The following is a 21143-nucleotide window of genomic DNA, read 5'->3' as shown; positions in this document are numbered from 1 at the left end:
GTTTCCGTTGCTTCACGAGGCCAAACGGCCGGAAATATCAATGCATATAAATAAGAATCGAGAACTACAACATTAAGTCGTGAATTCGAGTCTGTAAGGCGAACCGTATCGCGAGACTTGGTTATTGGTATCCTCACCACGACAGTGAGGAGAGCGTGAAATCCCCAAATGTAATCCCGCTGAGAAACCAACAGCAAGAACGACGTAGCTAAATAATATTGCCGGACTAGAATGCAGTTGGCTAACTGAAACTGAGTACAAGTGTCTTACCCAGCTGATAAACAATGCGTCTCGTGAATAATCGTATCTGGATATGACGAACAGGCACTCAGGTACAAGCATTTCCACGGGTTTCGTACTGATATCGATGAACCTTATTACTACCAGGGTTAGGATTGTGGTTGTCGCTTCCAAATCGTCTGGGTCTGAGGACCAGCATCCGGAATTAATACATATTGGGGTAAGCGGTAGCAATTGCTTGTATATCCAGGATGCTACAGTTTATTTTGGTTCAGAATCGACAGGGAAAAACTCGATTAGCGAAGTATTACACTCCATATGATGTAAGTTGTTGGCTCTCTCCGATCGTATAATTGGACAGTCTGATCGATCCGGTCGATGGCCAATGAGGTTCAGCAATGCTCACATGTATTTCATAGGATGAAGAGAAAGTCAAACTGAAGGGAGAGGTGCACAGGCTAGTTGCTCCAAGGGATCAAAAATATCAGTCAAACTTCGTCGAGGTAAACTTTATGGATTAATGTACCTTTGCAATTATTAATTTGTGCGGCCAGTTCCGGAATTTCAAAATAGTATACCGTCGATATGCAGGCTTGTTTTTCTGCGTATGCGTCGATTCAAATGATAATGAACTAGCCTATTTGGAGGCCATACATTTCTTCGTCGAGGTGCTAGATACGTTCTTTGGCAACGTGTGCGAACTAGACCTAGTGTTTAACTTCTATAAGGCATGGATCTGTCGTGATTATTGCACGAATCGTATTGCTAATAATTGAGCTTAATAGGTCTATGCGATTCTAGACGAAGTATTCCTTGCCGGTGAAATAGAGGAGACCTCCAAGGACGTGGTGCTACATCGGTTGGAGTTTCTTGATCGGTTAGAGTAATACGGTAGACAAATCGAGTAGAATTCAATGTAGGAATAATCCGAGGGATTCAACTATTCAGAATGTTTTGTTGAAATGGGGATGTCATCTTTAGGCGATGGATCGAAACGCAAATTGCTACGTTTGTATATAGCTTTTCCTTATTTTCCGCATGGTGTTCTACGGTCTTTGTAGGATATTTGGTATATTGGTCATGAATGACGAATAGACAAATTTCGTCTGGTTGTGTTGTTACTATATAGTCGCCAGCGGGGTTCATGAAGTATTGGTGTGCCTGTGCTTCAAGCTGATGAGCCTTAGCGCGCCAGCTCAGCCGTGACCGCATGATAACGAATGTAACCGGCGTCCGGGGGCAACCATCGCAATTGTCCGTTTAAGTGCACAGACAGCATCCCTTCAGTACTCAGGGATTCATAAAATCTCGGCGTCCCATAATTCAAACACTCGCAAGTATTGCAATTGAAACAAGTGGCTTAACGCAATGCCGCCACCAAATCCGTTTGGTGTAAGTGGCACTAGCCTTGTGTATTACGGAATATAAATTCTAATGATTTGCCAATAGACACGTCTAAGGATTCAACTCAAGCTATCTATAAGTCGATTACGTCATATTCAACAGAAGGAAACTGCACTGGCCAAGCAGCAGCGTCGAGATGTGAGTTTACCACTAAAAGAGGTCATAGTGCTGTTCCGCTTACAGCGATGTTCAATAGATCGCACAACTACTGTCGAACGAAAAAGACGAGAGCGCAAGAATTAGGGTAGAGAATATTATCCGACAAGAGATTAATGTTGAACTATTGGAAATTTTGGAACTATACTGCGAGCTGTTGCTAGCTCGGATAGGACTTCTCGAGCAACGGTGCGTGCTACATTGGCAAGATAAACTCGATCTCTGCTAATATAGGTGATGTCTATAGCCGCGAATGCGATCCCGGCCTTGAGGAACCGATTAAGTCTATTATCTATGCAGCGGGGCGTACCGATGTTAAGGAAATGTTGCAAGTCAGGGATGTTCTGATCGCCAAGTTCGGGAAGGAGTTCGCCCGTGATGCCTTGGAGAATCCCAGCACATCAGTCGCTCCCCGAGTTTACAAAAAGCTGACGATTGAGCCACCATCAACTGAACTTGTGACGGCGTACCTTGAGGAAATAGCTAGAACTTATCGCATTCCGTGGTCCGGATTGCCAGAACAGGAGCGAAAGGATTTCTCGGAAGAAGGCAACGACGATGATGAAGGCGGTGGTGGTATTGGTGTTACTGACACTGGCTTACAACTGCCATCCGTCGGGGGCCTTCCAGAAAAGATACCTGTGCCCCCAATAAGCGTCTCCCCTGCTGCGGCTTCTACAGAAAATCCTCGACCAGGAGTCACGTTTCAAGGTCAAAATATAAAGTCATCGCCTGCTCCTGCCCCAGCGCAAAAGTCGGATATCCCGGATTTCGATGAACTGAGCAAACGATTTGCAGCCTTAAAACGTTGAAGTGGTAGGCTTGAATTTGGAAAGCCAGCGATAGATTTTGCAATTGGTGTGTTACTGCGTATTGTACAGTAAATTTGTTGTGCATTGGGTGCAAATACTGCTACTGGTTTCAGTAATTAACCATGAAATTATATAACTTAACAAAGCATATCTTTTAACTCCATGTAGTCTATTTACAGAAAACTCAAAATTGTATACTTGACTGAATGGCGGCCGAATCCCGACTAGTTTCTCCACCCAGTAACTGAACCTCTTCATTTTATATAACAAACGCATGAAGCCGGCAAAGGTTGACTATATCTACGCAGACGCACTCCTTTTCCCAGCCTTCGCCTTTGAAAATTTCTCCCCCAAATATCTGACGCTCTTGGTGACTCCAGCGGTGGCCAATCCTTTGATACTTTGGGCTAAGCTTGGCCATTTTACAGTGTGCTCGATAGCACGAGCAACTTCTGCTCTGAGTTCGTCGTTCTCCGCAATCATTTGATCAAACTTTGATCCCTCGGTTCGGTTTATTGTTCCCTCACTTGTATCACTTGACGGCTTTGCCATTGCTCGGATGGTCGAATACTGTGCCGGATCTACACCAAGGATCGTAGTATATCTTGCGTACAGTTTCTTTCTGAACGCGGACGGTAATCGGGCTACCATATTTCCTCGTCTCAAAGGATCCATGTCCTGCACCAGCGTCACAGTATCTGAAACCCCGTCATATCCACGGGCGATCTCAATATTCGGCAGATTATCTATCAATGGTGCATAAAGTCTGTGGAAATGCTGTTTCTGGTTATCAACAATATTCTTCACTTTGTGCGGATTCTCGGCCGCGACGTTCATTCGTGGATCACCCATATATGAGATCGAAGCGATTGTATGATATAGCTCTTGTTCCGTAAATTTTTTGGGAAGAAGAAGCAGCGCTGTGCGTATCACTGAGAAAAGATTCCGCTGATTGGCAAGACGAACCCGAGGATCGTCCCGCAGAATCTTGACCGGCTTGTGCAATCTGCCTGATAGATACAGAGAATCCCACGACAACAAATCACGGCATAGCGTGTCAATACTAACGACTCCGTATTTCACTGTCATGCCATTGATCTCCACATACGGGTTGAAGTAGACGCCGGCACCAATATTATCCTGGACATAGCTGACGGCACGGCTACCTAGCCGTCGGATAGACGAATAGTGGTCTGGATATTGAGATATGTTGAGACTGTGCCAATGCTGGCTGTATGTTACACCAAAGATCAGGTCAACCTGCGGCTTAGTCCTCTGTCCCACATCAGTACCGAATCCGACATGTGGCTGCCCTAAGAGTGACTTACCTGATATGACTGACCCTGACTAAACACTCCCGATCCGTAAGCAAAGGCGTATCTTATTGGAGCCTTAAATTTCCATAGTGTAGATCGCAACCGTTCTTTCAGTTCATTATCGATCGGAATGTGCTGGTTGACGCCGAAATTTTCCGGTAGTTGCGAGAACTTTGTCACCTCGTTGATCAACTTCTCATGAGCAACGTCACCGTCGAGGTAGCATCCGTCTGTTCCAGAAATCCCTGCAAAGCGATCAGCACCGGAATTAGAGTTTCCCGAGCTGGTTCGCAGTCTCGAAATATCCGTCAAGTTAGTGAAAGGCGGTGGTTGGGACCCCGGATCGGGCGTGATAGTTCCGGTCAAATATCGCCGTCCAACAAAAGTCTGCGAGACCCGCGCGATCGCGACATCCCTCGCACCAATCCGAGATGACCTCAGAATCTGGCTACTCATCTTGCGGCGACAGGGTGAAGATTCTGATATAAGTGCCAGTTGGAGACTCGGTATGGCTAGAAAACGAGAGGGCGTGCCCAGAACGGGTGGGTGCCGGATCAGGGAGCTGCAACAAGTATAATATCAACCCAAAACGTGACCAGCTTTGAACAGTTAACCGCCAGTGTAGTCACTGTAAGCTATAGTTACCAAAAGGGTGATTAGAGAGCACTGGCCGGATCTCTGTTCCATACGCTGCCTTCGCTCTGTCTACAAAGCAGCCTCACAAACGATCGATTTACTCCATTTACTACTAAGTGCAGTTTAGTGAGGGATGTGATTCGATCATCAGCCACGTTGGTTGCACCGCCACCTGCTAGTGCGGCTTGCTAGAAACTTTCGTGCAAGTTGGACATTCCGGGCCGGATCAGATTCTCTCAAAAAAGGAAAGTTGATTAGCTCGGTAGCCAGGCAATGTGGCGACAAAATCGCCCTATAAATCAGCAAATCCCCGGGATTACTATTGGCGACAGACTATCCATCTAGCCCAAAAACATAATAGATGAGAATATGAAAGCAGAAATTGAGCGACCAAATGTTCGGGTCGATCATACCAAGAGCGACCCAGGGAACGAAATTTTTGCGGGCCATCGGGGCCGGCGTCTAACTCTATCCGGGCGCGGCTGATTACTCGGTGGACAAATTCTTACAACTGCATTATTACTGTCAGCGTCCATCTGGCGACCTTTTTGAAGCCCAACAGCACCTCCAGTGTGTTCAATCTCGCTGTCCGGATCAGTCGCTCGCTGCTGGTGTGAGTGCCTGAGGTCAAAAGTGCCCACGTTCGGCCGCAATTGTGTCGTCAGTCATAAACAGGAGTCGAGAGAGAAGTTTTGGACTGTTATTTTTGTCCACGTCGTCAACTCCGACCTCGCAAGGACAAGCTGATGATCCGAACCACGCTGGCTGCTGGTGTGCGACACGCCCCGTCTCTCCCACAATCTAGTATTTCTTTTGGCGGCAGCGTCGCCCGCCACTCTTCGTCCTCGTCTTCTTCGTCTTCTGTTTTTTCAGTCCTCAAATCTCTGGTGTCTCTAAACTCCTCCATAAGTTACTCACCGTGCAGTGTCAAGAACTCTACTTCATCTCCAATGATTGTCTCGGAAGTAGCGTCGCCGTCAACTGCTCCGGAGACCGCTAAAGCAAAGCCTCACATTATAAACGGATGTTTCGTGAACCCATGGCCGTCGGCGGGAGAAGGCAACGTCAAGTTCACAGAACTATTATGGTACGAGATTTGTCGCTCCTGTTGAGCAATCGCACTAATCATCGCTCTTTAGGAGTCGATTTACACGGGAATGGCGGAAAGTCGACGTCTCGCCGAAGATGATGCCTACTGTCACTCCTGACTTCAGCGCTCCCATTTCCGACCCTTCGAACATCCGGGCGACTTGGCTAGGACATGCTACGTACTATGTCGAGATGCCCACTGGTCTCAGAGTGCTGTTCGATCCGCTTCTGGGCAACAAGTAAGTTTTTGGTCCCATTTAGGAATACGATGAAATGTCTGAAGCTAAAATGGCTTGAGATGCGTTCCGAGATGGGCACCCGGATTTAATCGAATATCACCACCGCCATGCAAGATCTCCGATATTCCTGCAGTTGATCTGGTCGTGATTTCACACTATCAGTACGTGTTTTTGGCTCTACTTAAGGGGAAGAGAGAGAAGGGGGGTGGGGGGGGGGGGGGGGGGGGTGTCCTATTCTGCTAACTCGGTTCTAGTTATGACCATCTTGATGAGTACTCGATTGACCTGATTCGAAAGCATTTTCCTGAAGCACACTATTTTGTTCCCCTGGGAATTAAGGGATGGTTCACGAAAAAGGGCATTCATGATGTGACTGAGCTTGACTGGTGGGAAGAACGAGACATTTCAGTTAATGGCGTGACATCTACTATCAGTTGTCTGCCGTCTCAACACGGTGGTAATCGATCTATTTCCGATCACGGTATGTCTCTGTGGAGCTCATGGTCAATTACCTCCAAGGGCAAGGTATACTTTGCCGGTGACACCGGATATCGTCATGTGCCGAAACTCCCGGCTGATCAAGATGACTATGCTATTGAAATGCCACATTGTCCTGCATTTGAGGAAATTGGAGAGCACCGAGGACCGTTCGACCTTGCACTTATTCCGATTGGAGCTTACTCACCTCGATGGATTATGTCGAAAGCTCACTGCAATCCGTTGGATAGTGTCAATCTGTTCCAGGACGTGATGGCCAAGCGTGCTCTTGCAATGCACTTTGGAACTGTAAGCAATAAATTTTTATGGACTTCTCGCGATGGTTGAATGCTGACATCAGTGTACAGTGGATCTTGACAGATGAACCAGTTTTGGAACCAGTGGAAAAATTGCGAGAAGCTCTACGGCGGAAAGGGTAAGCCCTCTACGCAACTTTCGAATTAATTCAGTCATAATGACAAGTTTGATAGGCTTCCGGAGACAGGCCTGTTTGATGCTATTCAGATCGGGCAGGCTGTCGAGGTGCCGGTAGAAACTGTGAATTAGTCGCCAGCTAGAGTGGGTATGGCAAAGGCGTACCGTTTTCCTGGTACTGCTCATAACAAGTTGCTCAATTGGGTAACATTCATAAACAGGCTCGATTGTCATTTAGAATCAATTGCTCCATGTATGTAACTCTATCTATTTGTAATTAGTCAGAGTATAATGTGTAAATGATCTGAATTGGATTGCATTGGTTTAAATTATTCTTCCATTGCTGGAAGACGCCAGCAAACGACGGCGATGTGTCCCGACGCGCTCATCCCGACGCGCTCATCCCGACGCGTCTGTGCGGCTCGATGTCTCACGCGGTTGACGCGTTCGCGCCGCCGTTCGATGCTTAAACCCCTCGCATCCAAGCATCTCAGAGTTCTATGATAGCTAACCTCCCATGCCCGCTGCCGTCTCGTCTTAGACCTTCCTTAATCTCTTTCTCTGTACCGAGTACTCATCCTTCATTGATCCTCCGGCCTTTAATACATTGGTAGAGCCACTCCTAATTGCGGAACAATGTATAACAGTGGCTCATACTTTTCGCAGCCGTTGCCATCCTCACCACCACCAACGCAAGCTTACATGCAACCGCCACCGCAGTCGCGTCTTCCATCCCTCTATTATTCATCCTCAACTTCAGGATCTTCCACGTTTTCTTCTTCGCCTCCGCGTCCTACGTCTCCTTTCATCAGTCATCCTTCGTTCGCCAGTTATCCTCACAGCGAGAACGCGTATCACAGATATGACAAGCACAATCCTCCGCCAAGCCTCCACCATCCCCCATTCCAACGTCAAAAGGCCTTCTTCGGTACCAATCCACATCTACACGCGCATATTATTAGCCATGTCGCACAAAAACACGTCGCCTCTCACGAGTACTACGCGTCGTCCGTCGCGTCGTCTCCCACAAGACGCGTCGAGAAGGAAAATTCCGGTGGAACGTTGAAGCGGCGACACATGCAGAAACATGTGCAGAAACGGAAGAAAATAGTTGTTATGTGCGATAAGTTGAATGGCTACAGACTTCATCCGGAATTTGAAATGCGTTATTTGCTAGGAGATGAGCTTGGAAGCGGTGGTAAGTGGCGGTTCGACGCCTCGCTGGGGAGAGGCGCTTGTTTATGCGGGAAGACCACGCGTCCTAACGGGTATTATAGGATTCGGATTTGTGATGTCGGCAACACGATACGCAGATAGCCAGGAAGTGGCTGTGAAGTTCATATATCGGGAAAAAATCCCTCGGCATAGCTGGGTCCAAGACCCTGTTCACGGCCCTATCCCGACAGAACTCTACATACTGCTGCGGACGATGCAGAGCCCGCATCCGAACATCATACGGTTAATTGACTATTTCGCCGATAACGAGTTCTTCATCTTAGTTACCGAGCTTCATGGAACGCCTTGGAGCCGTAATCCGAGGCCCCAGCAACAGAAACGAGAGCCTTTAGCTAATCTACCTGTCTCGCAAGTGCAAAACGTGGGTACGGCCTTTGCCCAGACAACATCGTCTGATACAGAGGTAGACGACTCAGAAGTGGATGCGTCTATGGAGGATGACTCAACCGATTGTGACGAGGACTCGTACAACTCAGCTGACGATCCTGATTACGTACCCCCGAACTCCGATGAGATGGACGAGTCTGCGGACGAGGAACAGGAAATTGAGATCGAAGAGGAGATCCGATACGCATCGAAACGAGAGAGTCATGATCTATTTGAGATGATTGAGACTCGAAGAAACCTTACTGAACGGCAAGTTCGATATATGATGCGACAATTGGTTGACGCGCTGTGGTATCTTGACTCGCTGAATATCTACCGTAAGTTACAGTCATTGAAACAAAATGTATAAGCGGACGGTCCTAATAGGAGCGTAGATCGTGACATTAAAGACGAAAACGTCCTGGTGGATGACACACTTACCATCAAACTGATCGATTTTGGAAGTGCGATTGTGCTCCCATCCTCACCGCCAAACACTCCCACCACCCCGACTACGCCCAGAACCCAATTTAGCAGGTTCTACGGAACCCTACAGTACGCCCCTGTCGAAGTTCTGAAGTCTCTGCCGTACGATGCGGAAAAGTGTGATGTCTGGGGCCTGGGAATACTCCTCTTCACGTGTTTGACCGGACAGACTCCCTTTCGATCCGCCGACGATGCAATCTCCAAAGAATGGGATTTAAGACGGATGGTTTCCGATGAGTGTCGTGAGTTTCTTGGTAAATGTTTAGAAAAAGACCCAGAGAGACGGGCAACTATTAGTCAGTTGGCAATCGAGCGATGGTGGTTGGTTGATTTGCCATGACTCAGTTAGTATTTTCTAGCGGTAAATTAATTCAATGTCTATGTTAGGTTTCGTGCTCTTAGCGGGTTATATTGTCCAAGAGTTTTGGTTGTTTAATTTGTCAGTGTAGTGATAAATCTCTACATGAAAGATAAGGCGGTCACCTACTATATGACAGATTCTATGTACGAATTCCATGACCATCTAATACCCATAACTATATACACTCTCAAATAAACCGACATATATGCTCTAGAGTAGTACAAAAATCTCTAATGAACGCAAACATTAATGTTTTTACTCCTGTAAATACCCTGACAAAATGTGAAGTAGTATATAAGTAACAATAAGGAAGAGTCAAATTTAAATACCGTAATGAAACGCCGGAAAGGTGATACACAAGTGCTCAATACAGTTGCTGTAATAAATGAGTAATCGCTAAGCCGCCCGTGCACGACTGGCTGGGGTCGAGCGGGTTGACCCAAATAAAACTGAGCCAGGAGGAGTAGATGAAACTACGCGCGCGCTGGTTGAACTGCTAGTGATTCTCGGAATATTGGACAATCCGTTTGGTAGAACGTAATTGGATTCAATGCTCAATCCTTTGTTTGATGATAATGTCGGCATTGTCTGAATTGCGCTACTGGATGCGAAACTCTTGCTCGGCGAGATTAACGACGGTCTCCTCGAATTCATTAAGTCCGGAACTGTTGAATTAATTGACGTTCCAGAGTTTGGAGTCATAGTGGACCTGGCCGAATGATAAGGGGTAGACACGGCACTACCGGCTCCTTGTGGAGGCCTGAATTGACTGCTGTTGTGGCGCATGCCGATGACTTGAGCTACAGACAATGGCGTCTGTGACGGTGATGAATTATATATCCGCGACTTTGGTAAATCAGGTAGTGGTCGCCCGCCAACCACACGCCCAGACGAATGGAAACCTGGAACAGAGGAAGCACTGATATTTCGGTTCTGATAAGTATAATTGCCCGTAATAACTTTCGCCGGGGCTTGTAATTCCATCTTCTTTCCAGTAATAAACGGATGTCGAACTGCATCATCAGGCTTAAGACGTAATTCCGGATCCCATCGTAAGCAGGAAGCAATGAAGTCAATGAATGCAGCATCATCTGTATGTAGTACCTGCGGTAAAGCCTTCGAATTTGGAAGTCGTCTTCTACCCTTGGAGGACACGACAAGCCGCGGCCGCCCAGAAGACTCAAAGAAAAGCTTTTTCCGACTTGCTTTTTCCACAATATGATTTGCAGGCGGGCCGAAAATCTCCATTATGCATCCCAATTGCTCTTGCTCATTCTCGCCAGGGAAGATGGGATACCCGAGCTGAAGTTCTGCTAGAATGCAACCCAAGCTCCACATATCAATTGGAAGCCCGTATTGAAGGCCAAGTATGACCTCCGGCGATCGGTAGAATCTGGACTGAATATACGTGAACACTAAATGATCATTATTAGTCGCCATATTCCACTCTACTGCACGATGTTAGACCGATATACCTCGCTCCCTTTCGAAACAGGACGACCCAAAGTCAATCACTTTAATCTCAGCCGACTCCGGAGTTAATAACAGGATATTTTCAGGCTTCAAATCGCAATGAATCACACTTTTTCGCTGCAGTAGACAAAGTGCACTTAATATCTGCTTAGCGAATCTAATTTTCGTTAGATACGTCTAAGTTTGCAAACCCTTATAATAAAGTTTCACCTTCGTATGATTGGCAAAGACAATCCTTTGAACTCGTTCTCCTTGACAAATTCATATAAATTGAGACTAAGTAATTCAGTGGCAATGCACAGATGACCTCTAAAGTAGAAATTGTGCGTAACACGAACGAAGTGATGCGTATCGTCTGGATCCTATTGACATCTTGTCAGCCACTGTATACTCCTTTTGAATGAGCGGCAACGTACCCATTCGCATAGATTCTGCAGAATCTTTGTCTCCACAAGTGCCTGCGCATGAAACCGTTTTTTATTTCTAATGATCTTGACCGCAGTTAGGCCCCCAGTTTTGTGATCAATGCATTTGACGACCTGACCAAAACTGCCTTTTCCAAGTACACCGAGAATCTCGTATCTGTAGGCTAGATGATCACCGACAATGATCTTATAATCACCTCGCTCGTCATCAAATCCAAAATTGGTTGATGGATCCGCATGACCGGCGGTTTTACAACAATCGGGAGTGCCGCAGAAATATACAGTCCTGAAGTCCAGAATTTCTCCCTTCTCGTACGCATTAAGCTTCTCAGTTCTGATGGCGTGTGAGACACTAATCCCCGGTATGGGCTTCGACTTGTGGCGCTTGTAGTCAGCCAGTTGTCTTGCAAGATCATCTGTCCCGCGATGCCGACCAGATATAACCTTCATCTCTTGCTCGGCGACATCATCAGAATCGTCAAGCATTTCCAGCTCTTTTTCTGCAATCCATACACGCGGGGAACCCATCTCGAGGCTGCTGGGGTTCAGTGATGATTTTGTTGGAGACAGTTCAGCTATTGCTCTGTCCTTGAAAGCTGCAAGTCTAGCCAGTGCTAACGATCGCTTCGACGGCGAAGTTGTTGGTGACGCTGGTGCAGTTATTTTCGTATGGCGAGGTGGTACAAATGGCTGTGACTTCTCGGACAACGCCAGAAGTGTCGGAGGCGGAGACGAGAACACGCCGGAGTAATCCTGATTAGTTGCTATATGTGCGCCTTCTAGCGGGCGTTTCAGCGTGCGAGTGAGCTTTTGGCGAATGGATGAAGAAGTATGCGGTGCATGCGATCGCCTTTCGGTTGGGATTCCTTTTCCGCTTGGACTCTCGCTTGATGGCACATAGTCCATAAAATCTTTTCCCTCGTGCGCCAGTGCCATTGTATCTGTTGTGCTCTCAATTCTCTGTAAGACACTGGGTGACGGCATTGGTATACTAGATGGAGACCCAGGTAACGATAATTTGCTCGGATTGCCACCTCGTCGTAACGTTCGCTGTAATGTCGCCAAGTCCGAGGTATTGGACTCGCCACCCTTCAAGGACCTAATAGTTCTAGCGCTACTGGCAGTAGGTCCCAATTTCCCAGCGTCTGTACCCTTCACACTGCCAGTCGCAACTTTGCGTACTCCAGATACTATTGGCGGTTTCTCAACGTTCGCGTCAGACTTTGGAAGTGCGTTGACTCGAGACACAGTCTTCGCTGAAAGCGCTGCAAGATTTAGCGGGGGCATTAGGCTTGGGTCGATATCTCTTCTACTTCCGGTTGAATATTGTCTAGTATGATGTCTTGGTTCTGTAGCTGGCCCATTGGGATTCACATATGATGACCTCCGCTGCATTGACATATCCCGTTCAGGGGTTTTCACTTTTGAATGGCTTGGATTGATCTGCGGTCCCATAGAAGTCTCAGACGGCAGCGGCGGCACAGGTGGGATATCCTCAGGAGACATGATTTCCGATCTCCTTCTGCTTGTAGACTCGGCTTTAGCATCGTTGAATGAGGAACATGCATGAGATCGTAGTTCTGCTGCTTTCGAATCGGTCGGCGGGCATTTATCTGGAGTTCTGATATGACTGTGCATAACATTTGCTTTGCCATGCCCTACGGGCTGAATTGGACTTGACAGCGAGAGTACTTTGCGTCGATGAGCATCTGTTGGACTAACAGTTCGAGCACCTAGTCCGTTCGAATGCCATGAAGATGAAGATCGTGCTGGAACTCCCCGGAGAGAATACGAGGATGTATTTGGCTCAGTCGATCGGGAGACCTGTACCGCCCTCGACGGCGGTTTTGCTGGAGGAGGAAAGTGATGTTTGACGGTGTTTTTATCACCGTCACCCACTTTCAGTCGAGGACGAGTCCGAGTGTTCACTATCGAATTACTGGGGGCCAGGGGCGACAATGATATGGACCTGGACAGAGTTGATTTGGTGGTCGGATGTAACCTAGTCAATGACAAATTTTGCGAATCTGACGGTGCAAGTGAGTTTCTGGCCCCAAAATGTGTTGGTACAATTTTCCTAGCAGACTTAGGCGCTGTTGAGCTATTATCTTTCGGTGCAGTTGATGATGATGAGTTCATAGATGTGATACTGGGATATCGCGATGCCGAGACTTGCTCAGCTCTAACTGCCAAAGAGTTTCGTGCCCTTCTAATTCTCTCTTGAGACTGCTCAAGTAGCGCTTTAGATCTATTGCCTTCCGGGATACCGTTTTCCGGAATCAGTGCACCAGTAGTGCGTCGGTTAATTTCCGCAGTGGTTGGAGTTGTGTGTACGGTCGACGACACGGATCTTTTCGTATATCTGGACACTGAATTCCTCGTTGCCGGTACCTCTGCCTCTGTGAATGTTGTGTCTCGATTTGTAGCAGACGATGAAACTGTCGATGTAAGATTCAATGAGTACCTATTCATTCGTCAGAATGTAGCACGCAAGTGGAGCACGGATTAGAATCAAACCTCTTAGCGACTGGAGTAATCGGTGCTCTGGAGCTGCTGGTACCAAATCCTACACGTGTAATGGTCGTGGTAGAGTTCACAACCCGCGCATGTGCAACTCTCGCAGAATCTTTGACCTGTGATGCCCGGACACTGACGCGAGCGCCATTGGATTCAGTTGTTACACCTCACCGACAATGTTAGAACCTTTGTTAACAAGATGCAAACTAGATAAAATCTGACGACCTACAGTTTGTGGCCGGTTTCAATATGGTCCCCTTAGTCTTGGAGCCCAGCTCAGCCCTTGAAGGTGCAGATATTAACGGCTCCGTAGTGGGTATATCTCCCGACATGATGGTCCCAGTTTAGTAGAAGCCAATTGGCACAAAGCGCTTGGACTGTAGATAATTAATCGCCAAAGTGTTGTGCCTGGACGATCAAATTACAACCTCTTGCAGAAATTGCGAAACATGAGCGCGGAGCGCCAGAAATGCTGGAAATATGGATCGCTACAAATTGGGGTCGTCGTTGGACTATGAACGACGCCGAAAGTGGAATTGAATCCCGAGCTAGTGATTTCCAATGTCAGATGGAGAGCGATTGTCGTAGCTGCTCCATCAAGTCGAGGCTCTCGTTACTCCTGAATCTGTTGGTTATGGCGCTTTGTTTGTTTACGCGAAAGCTGCCCGGGTCGGACTGGCCGCATCTGTCGCCTAACCCTTCAACCCTTCTCAACACAGCTGGCGGGTTTCGTGACGTGCGGCTCGTAACATGCACTCCGTTCTCTCCACAAATGCGTACGTCCTGGCAGTCTGTAGGACCGTAATTTGTCGAGGACTTCGACCTCCGGTGCTAATCAGTATGTCAGTGGAAAAGGTTACGGCGGTAGGTTTAACTAAGATTGACTAATGACTGAGTGGGTTCTTACCGAAGACTAGGCTTCGTTCTCGGCTCTGAACATTGAGGAAGATGATCTCTCAGAGAATGAAGAAAGAATCAGAGAAGTCCAGGTAGTGGATCTGAAATTAATTCTTGAATGCAAGATGCTAACTTTAGCTCAGATTGAAGAGGCGTTCAAGCTATTCCAAAAGGCACTGAAAGCCCAGTATAATCAGAAATGGGAACTAGCATCGCAGACCTACAATGAATTATTTAAAGTGGACATATTTACAACGGAATTGGTAGGCGCTCGAGCGTTAGATATCCAGTATTCTATGGGAAGAGTAGCTAATTGAAAGACTGGAAATGTACCACCTACAGTTTATGCTTTGAAATACCTATCATATAAGAATCATGGACAGCTGGTTCTCGATTGGATAAAATTGAGCCACCACGCATTGAGCATGAGTGAACTTCACGATAGGTTAGCTCAGGGACTGGCAGAATTTGCAGAGGTTAGTACTTGATACATCTGACTGCAAGACATATATAAATGCAAGTTTAGGCCATGATCAATGAATCCAGCGATGTGGAGTTCTGGTTGAAGATTGCGTCGTTCCTGCCCGCCCTGAACTTAAAGCGACTCACACGGTTTGCTCTTGAATGCGTCATTAACAGCAGGGATAAAGTTATTAGTATCGATGATTGCTTGGAATCAGATATTCCGCTCGGCATCGAGGATCTATCGGCGTTATATGCTTTGCAAAGAGTGAGTTCACAATATGGTTCGGCTGAGTGCTTGAAGCATCCACATCCGTCTAACTTGTGGGAAAGAATTTAATTGAACTTGGGGACGACATGTCTTTGGCCCGTCCTATTTTCAAGAAACTGGAAGGACTGAAGTCCAATCAAACAATTCGACTGTTTATTGAGAAGACTACTGAAACACCAATATGGCTACAACCTCTCATGCAGGAAGATGTCAGGTATGGTAATATATAGTATTTGAGAGATAAGAAGTTAACAAAAGTTTTCTAGACTAGCTGAAACACTGACGAATGACAAGCCACAGCTCGTTAATCTTGTGGTTAACTCAAGGACGTGGACATCAATAGGGAAAACTTTACTACAGCTCTCTACCAAATCGTAAGAGATTCGGCGTTTGTATCAGAGTAGCTTAGTAGCGTACTAATGTCTTCACAGAGCTCCAACTGAAGCCATTTCAGATCCGATAATAGTGACTATAAAGCTGCCAGAAGAAGCGACGGCTTCACCTGTGACTCAATTAGAATCACCGGGCAAAAGATCTTCAGAACCAGAGGATGAGTCTAATAAAGGTGGAGGTGGAGACGATCAAGAGTCATCGCGACGGCGGAAAAGGCGCTCTTTTGTTGAGGAAAATGTTGGCGAAAGGTATTCTTTTATTTTGTTACACTGTGATAGTCGTAGGTGTTTAACTGGGCGTAGGTCGAGTCGGCGTGTCCGTGCAAGAGTGGAAGAGCAGAATACTGCGGCGACGGAAGCTATTAGCGACCACGAGTTTTTTGAAAGCATTGATACACTCTTAGGGCCGCATGGCGTGTCTTTCGGGGACTTAGCCGCGATTGCAAACTCAGAAGTCGACTCCGAAACAGAGCTGTATGACCTGTCGTTGAAGGATTTCATGAGGATTTTGCAGAACTGGAAAGATTCCAATGCCAAGGTGCTCCTACATGGCGAAGGGATACAAAAGTAAGTGTCAAAGTTGCTATCAATTGGCACGCTGAAGCTGATCAATAAGTCCCGCAACGAGTGCATCGCGTCTCCTAGATTTGGCAATCGTTAAGGACACCCCGAAGGATATGCCGAGCTTTTCTGATGATGATGGTCTCGCAGCGTTTGCGGAGTCGGTGAATAGTTCCGAATCATGTCTCAAAGAAGCATCAGTCGCATGGATCAAGAACTTACTGCTCCCTAAGGACGATGGCACAGAATATTTCCTTCAGTATTTGTGGCCTGTCTCGCTTACAAAAGTAGCAAAGCGATTGATAGCATTTTATTACGACTTAGTAATGCAGATTATTGCGGATTGCATGAAATCTGAGGACGACCAAGCTAGAAGGAGATATGCTCGGATGTCTCAGTCATGTTTTGAGCTACTTCTGGACGACTTCGTGGACTATTTCCAGCAGCATAGTACATCTGAAAACTTCCAGGTAACCATCGAAGGATTTAAATCTCGCCTAACGGCATGGAGGTATTTCCAGCTTGACGCATTGTCTCTTATTGGATCTGGCCACGAATCAGATGCCCTGAGGTTAAGACTAAGGCAAGGATGGACACCAAACGAATCGTATTACTGATCTAATCATGTGTCTTAGATTCGAATGGGCGTCGATTATACTGGAACAAGCGTCTGGTGCCACACATGAGACAATTTTCCTTTCTCTTGAGAATTTCAAACGGCTATTGGCTTCGATACCAGAAAGGATTGTCATTGAGCTTCCAAATACGTAAGCGCCGTGCCAACCAAGTTTCTGTTGTTTATTGACCATTATTAGGCTGTATGTCCCAGAAATTTCTGCTGAGGGTGTGGTGATGCAAATGTCAAAGTTACATGCAGCCACTATGTTCTCCGGGATTTTTGAAGGTTCTTCAGAGAATGCCGAGAGGAAAATTCAGATTTTGGCAACTGTATTGAAGCACGCACACGAAGATGGTACGCCGCTGCATCTCGATTTGGCGGTGGTTGAACGCTTTGTCGAGAGCTCCTCATTAGAGTTCCGTTTATACCTTTGGAGTTTACTTAGCCAAGCTTATGAACAAGTCAATGACTGGGCAAAATCGTTTGAGTGTCTTCTAATGAGTCTCAAGATGATTATGGGTGAATTAATCGCAGACAGCTACGAAAGAATGGACTTTACTCGACGTACATTGACTTTATTTAGATGTCTCTTCTTGGTACGTCAAGTATCGCTCCTTGGTTGAATTTAGAGTGGCAACTGACAAGTCTAGGCTCGTGATCTTTTATCTAAGTCTGTAGAATACGTACTGGGCGACGAGAAGTTTGTAGGTATGTACACTCGATCTTCTCGTACAGAGCTTCTTGTTAAATAAAGGCAGAGGTGCTTGAGGATAAAGAAACGTCTCAAACTTTAGCATGTCTCGTTTTCTTACTGAAGATACTGCATGTCTACGTGATCCACGAGGATGCAACTATAAACAACAACAATACCATCAGTTCGGAAAGCCCGATGTATACACGATCTGCAATAAAGTTTAGGGAGATGCTTGTCCAGTGCTGGTGGTATGCTCTCATGTCTCCTTTCTTGAAGACTCTGATATTGATCTTGTCATAGTCTTGTTTATGTTTGCTTTCGCAAGAAATTATCCGATAGTGCGAACGAACCCGAAAGAAAGAAAGAGAAGATATTCCATATGCTATATTTATTGCACGAGGAGTTGGGTACAAGGGAGTACTGTGCTCTATCAGGTGGAATATTTTTGAGGCTTCTTCAGAGCGAACTCCTTAAAATCGCATCACCTGAGACAGAAAACGAGCTTCTTCAATGCATTCATTGTCGTTTTGGATTAACTCTTGGAGTAAGCTATACTGAACTCCTGGTCTCCGTTGTCGAACTAACAATCTGCACTAGAACGAATCATTCTTCCCCTATGACCATAAGGCCGATCCCATCACATTTGACAAGCAGAATGCCCTAGATCTAGTGGAATTTATCATGTCAATGGCGCTGAGAAAGCGGTATTCTCAAGGGCTCCCAAGGTCGGATATGAAAACAATACTCGATAAATTCTGCGAGGTGATTGGTGTTCCTCGGAGAGATAACAGTAAGGATATCACAATAGTATTAGAAATTCTACTGACAAATCTTAAGCCGCAATTTATTACAACCAGAGTGTTATCGACAAGTATCTAAGTCAAGGTCTTAACCCTCTGTTGCTGAACAGGTCTTTGAAAGGTCTAGAATCGCTCTCCACCTTGCGAGTGCAGTCAGATTACACCAGAGGTATGTCGTGAGCAATTTGGCAATTCGTCCTTAGTAACTCGACAGTAGTTGCCGTTATTGGTCTTTATTTTCTGCAAGGTCAAATATATCTTACGCAGTATCGCTCAAGAAAGAGGACTATGGCAGGGCGAACAGAGGATTTGGATTATGCCATTCGCTATTTCAAGGTGAGCCCGCCATCGTCACTCCAAACAATTGACATAGCATAAGTAACATCCATAGCATGACCTTGTTTGTAATACGAATCGATTTGAATCCTGGTATGGATTGGCTCAAACATATGACGCGCAGGTTGAAGATGACATGACTTGGAGTGCGGAAAAGTTGAATACAGATTATAAGAAGACTATTGCTGCAACGCAGAGGGCATGTACCTGTGATATCGCAGTCAAGAAGTAGACGAACTGACAACAATTTTAGAAGGCTATTCTATGCTATTCTCTTGCGACAAGTCTGTATTTGCGGCACGACACTATTGACCCTCCGGATTCGATACTGGCAACGTTTTGGACCGATTTTGGATTTGAGCTATATGCATCTACAAGGCCACCGATAGATATGGACGCATATCGCATTGACGAATTTGAGAGGCATTTCAGTGGATCAATGGGAATATATACTAAGCCGAGCCACTCAGAGGTGCGGACTTCAACTGCTCTTAAGTTGGCTTTGAATACGTTCCAAATAGCGATAAAGAAAAACTCGAAAGAATGGCGGTGCGTGTAACGATAATTGTTTGCAGTCTTAATTCAATCTAATACACGAAGCAGGAATTACTATATGGAAGGAAAGTGTCGAGGAAAGCTGGAAATGAAACCGCGGTTGGTGCTACGGGGGTATTTACAAGCTGTTGAGAATATTCGAGAGAAGACCAGTTCTGGAGATCCAATCTTGGAGCCCCATTATAAGTTTCTTTCCACACTCTTCAAGTACTTTCACCGTGGCATCTTAGACTTGGACGCTTCAATGGAATATTTAAAGAGGAGTCACTTTTACAAGGACACGGATACATCCGTGGTTGATGCGAAAGACTTTTATAGCCTTCTGGTGGAAGTTCTATCTAGACTGAGAGCTGCCGATAAGAAACATTGGCACCATAGACCTACCTACAGAATTGCTACAATTGTTGATCAAGGTCTTCATGACATAGAACGAGCAAAGGAGGAGATGGCTTCCTTTTATGCGCTGAAAGCTACAAAGAGTTTCATGAGCATATGGAGACCAGAGTATGAGAGGTGAGAAGCAAACAACCATATCTCCATCTCTAGGTAGGCTGACTTAAGGTAGGGCCGGGAGGCATTTCGTGTATGCATTTAAGTATACAATGTACCACATCGACCTATTGGAGAAGACCAATGATCTGGAATCATTAAATCTTCTGGCCAAAAAATTGCGGCGACTCACAACTGTTATGATTCGACATACGGATGCATGGGAACGTCTTTGCAAGGCCATTGTTCAAGTGTTACGGAATTTATCCGGTATTCCCGAAAAGTATTTGGAAAGTGCTATGGCTGCAATTCCAGTTGACGAATTCTTTAATCGGGCGGCCAAGCTGGAGTTTGTTTGTCTTCATTTGAAACCGGCTCCACCCCTCATAAAGTATCTTCAAGATGCCTCAGAACTTCGGAAGCTTAATGTGGGTCTGGCGCCGACGGCTGCAATGGAAGAAATATTCGGCAGTATTTACATGAAGCTCTACCAAGGACTTCCTGAGTTAGAGGAAGAGCTGAAGGAGGGCCAAGCCACAGGCAAAGACAGTGTGACCGAGAAGCTAGTGTCATCCGGAGACGAGGCTAATGATTCACCTGTCCCTAGCTCCACGCCTTTAGGCTCTGAACGGGATACTCCAGTGCCATGTGAGAGTAGATCAACACACCTACCAGGAACGGGCGTGTTTGTGGTTGGTGGGGGACACACCGATCACGCTCCGTCGACGGGACGGCCTCGAACTGCTAGAGTGACCCGGAAAGAGCTAATTTCCAAGGCCAACGCGCTATTAAAGCCGTTGGTTGCATCTGAAGTTAGCACTCCAAGAGAATAGAGTATATATGCCGTCATACTAGCACGTGTCTGGTGATTGGTTTAGTGTTAAATAGGATATGATGGCCAACTTTTTTGGTCTTGCCGAGGAGCAATTAAAATGCCCCAATACAATGTACACTATACTGCCAAGGATACAATCAAACTCCGTGCCAAGAACAATACCCTCAGACGAACTCTAATATACACATTAACCCACGCCCTGTCCCGAAGCTGCAATGCCATTCAGCGCACCATTCGATTGTACCACTATCTGACGTGCACTATATTGATGTGGAGGCGGATATGGATGCGAAGGTACGCTATATACGGCGTGACTGAAAACAGTGGTATCGTCATCCAGTAAATAATGAGCATCGGCACCTGTTTCAGGTGGAATTTGGCTACCTGAACCGGGAAGTGGTGTAGTGTCCTTCTTTTGTTAGCGAGCGTCAAATATAAAGTGATCAGTATTAAAAGGTCACCAAAAATCGTACGTCTATAGGTGTACGCATTACTTGGACAGGCACAGATGCTGCTCCTTCAGACTGAGTTCTAGTGCGAGACTTCATGGCATTTGTTGAATTT

General features: G+C 46.2%; 7 protein-coding genes across 7 annotated transcripts; 5 read left to right on the top strand and 2 right to left on the bottom strand.

Annotated features, from left to right (window-relative positions):
* Window positions 1-313: 313 nt before the first annotated feature.
* POJ06DRAFT_294283 (ap-2 complex subunit sigma) lies at window positions 314-1395 on the top strand (the record flags this gene model as incomplete). Its single annotated transcript, XM_056190465.1, has 5 exons — window positions 314-332; window positions 472-563; window positions 660-743; window positions 795-968; window positions 1026-1395. 5 exons carry the CDS (start codon window positions 314-316, stop codon window positions 1125-1127), a joined length of 471 nt encoding a protein of 156 aa, XP_056046521.1. The 3' UTR covers window positions 1128-1395.
* Window positions 1396-2760, top strand: POJ06DRAFT_246498 (regulator of Vps4 activity in the MVB pathway-domain-containing protein). Its single transcript, XM_056186792.1, has 4 exons — window positions 1396-1632; window positions 1690-1782; window positions 1841-1989; window positions 2048-2760. The coding sequence occupies exons 1-4, from the start codon at window positions 1609-1611 to the stop codon at window positions 2610-2612; spliced, it is 831 nt and encodes a 276-aa protein (XP_056046520.1). The 5' UTR covers window positions 1396-1608; the 3' UTR covers window positions 2613-2760.
* Window positions 2761-4667, bottom strand: POJ06DRAFT_273658 (mitochondrial matrix Mmp37-domain-containing protein). The gene is made up of 2 exons (XM_056189591.1): window positions 3941-4667; window positions 2761-3887 (listed from the first exon to the last, which is right to left on the bottom strand). The coding sequence occupies exons 1-2, from the start codon at window positions 4382-4384 to the stop codon at window positions 2913-2915; spliced, it is 1419 nt and encodes a 472-aa protein (XP_056046519.1). The 5' UTR covers window positions 4385-4667; the 3' UTR covers window positions 2761-2912.
* A 330-nt stretch (window positions 4668-4997) lies between these two features.
* Window positions 4998-7234, top strand: POJ06DRAFT_219263 (beta-lactamase superfamily domain-containing protein). Its single transcript, XM_056185587.1, has 6 exons — window positions 4998-5651; window positions 5704-5892; window positions 5952-6053; window positions 6147-6678; window positions 6738-6805; window positions 6861-7234. The coding sequence occupies exons 1-6, from the start codon at window positions 5311-5313 to the stop codon at window positions 6934-6936; spliced, it is 1308 nt and encodes a 435-aa protein (XP_056046518.1). The 5' UTR covers window positions 4998-5310; the 3' UTR covers window positions 6937-7234.
* Window positions 7235-7440: 206 nt separating this feature from the next.
* On the top strand, window positions 7441-9232 carry POJ06DRAFT_265926 (kinase-like domain-containing protein; the record flags this gene model as incomplete). Its single annotated transcript, XM_056189117.1, has 3 exons — window positions 7441-8002; window positions 8082-8744; window positions 8802-9232. The coding sequence occupies 3 exons, from the start codon at window positions 7441-7443 to the stop codon at window positions 9230-9232; spliced, it is 1656 nt and encodes a 551-aa protein (XP_056046517.1).
* A 417-nt stretch (window positions 9233-9649) lies between these two features.
* Window positions 9650-14000, bottom strand: POJ06DRAFT_236006 (uncharacterized protein; the record flags this gene model as incomplete). Its single annotated transcript, XM_056185871.1, has 6 exons — window positions 9650-10668; window positions 10729-10883; window positions 10937-11088; window positions 11143-13615; window positions 13669-13834; window positions 13898-14000. The coding sequence occupies 6 exons, from the start codon at window positions 13998-14000 to the stop codon at window positions 9650-9652; spliced, it is 4068 nt and encodes a 1355-aa protein (XP_056046516.1).
* A 508-nt stretch (window positions 14001-14508) lies between these two features.
* POJ06DRAFT_288170 (uncharacterized protein) lies at window positions 14509-20975 on the top strand (the record flags this gene model as incomplete). The annotated part of the gene is made up of 22 exons (XM_056190288.1): window positions 14509-14532; window positions 14586-14657; window positions 14709-14828; window positions 14886-15041; window positions 15092-15295; window positions 15361-15512; window positions 15565-15672; window positions 15730-15939; window positions 15994-16257; window positions 16307-16822; window positions 16887-17018; window positions 17067-17466; window positions 17521-17578; window positions 17629-17812; window positions 17865-18108; window positions 18162-18354; window positions 18402-18533; window positions 18582-18700; window positions 18756-18899; window positions 18954-19249; window positions 19304-19768; window positions 19821-20975. 22 exons carry the CDS (start codon window positions 14509-14511, stop codon window positions 20575-20577), a joined length of 4950 nt encoding a protein of 1649 aa, XP_056046515.1. The 3' UTR covers window positions 20578-20975.
* Window positions 20976-21143: the final 168 nt, after the last annotated feature.

The sequence above is a fragment of the Lipomyces tetrasporus genome (genome assembly GCF_029532465.1).
Source record: "Lipomyces tetrasporus strain NRRL Y-64009 chromosome Unknown POJ06scaffold_2, whole genome shotgun sequence".
NCBI classification, from domain to species: Eukaryota; Fungi; Ascomycota; class Lipomycetes; order Lipomycetales; family Lipomycetaceae; genus Lipomyces; species Lipomyces tetrasporus.
The sequence above is the reverse complement of the archived record's forward strand: the minus strand, read 5'-3'. Positions and strand labels throughout refer to the sequence as shown.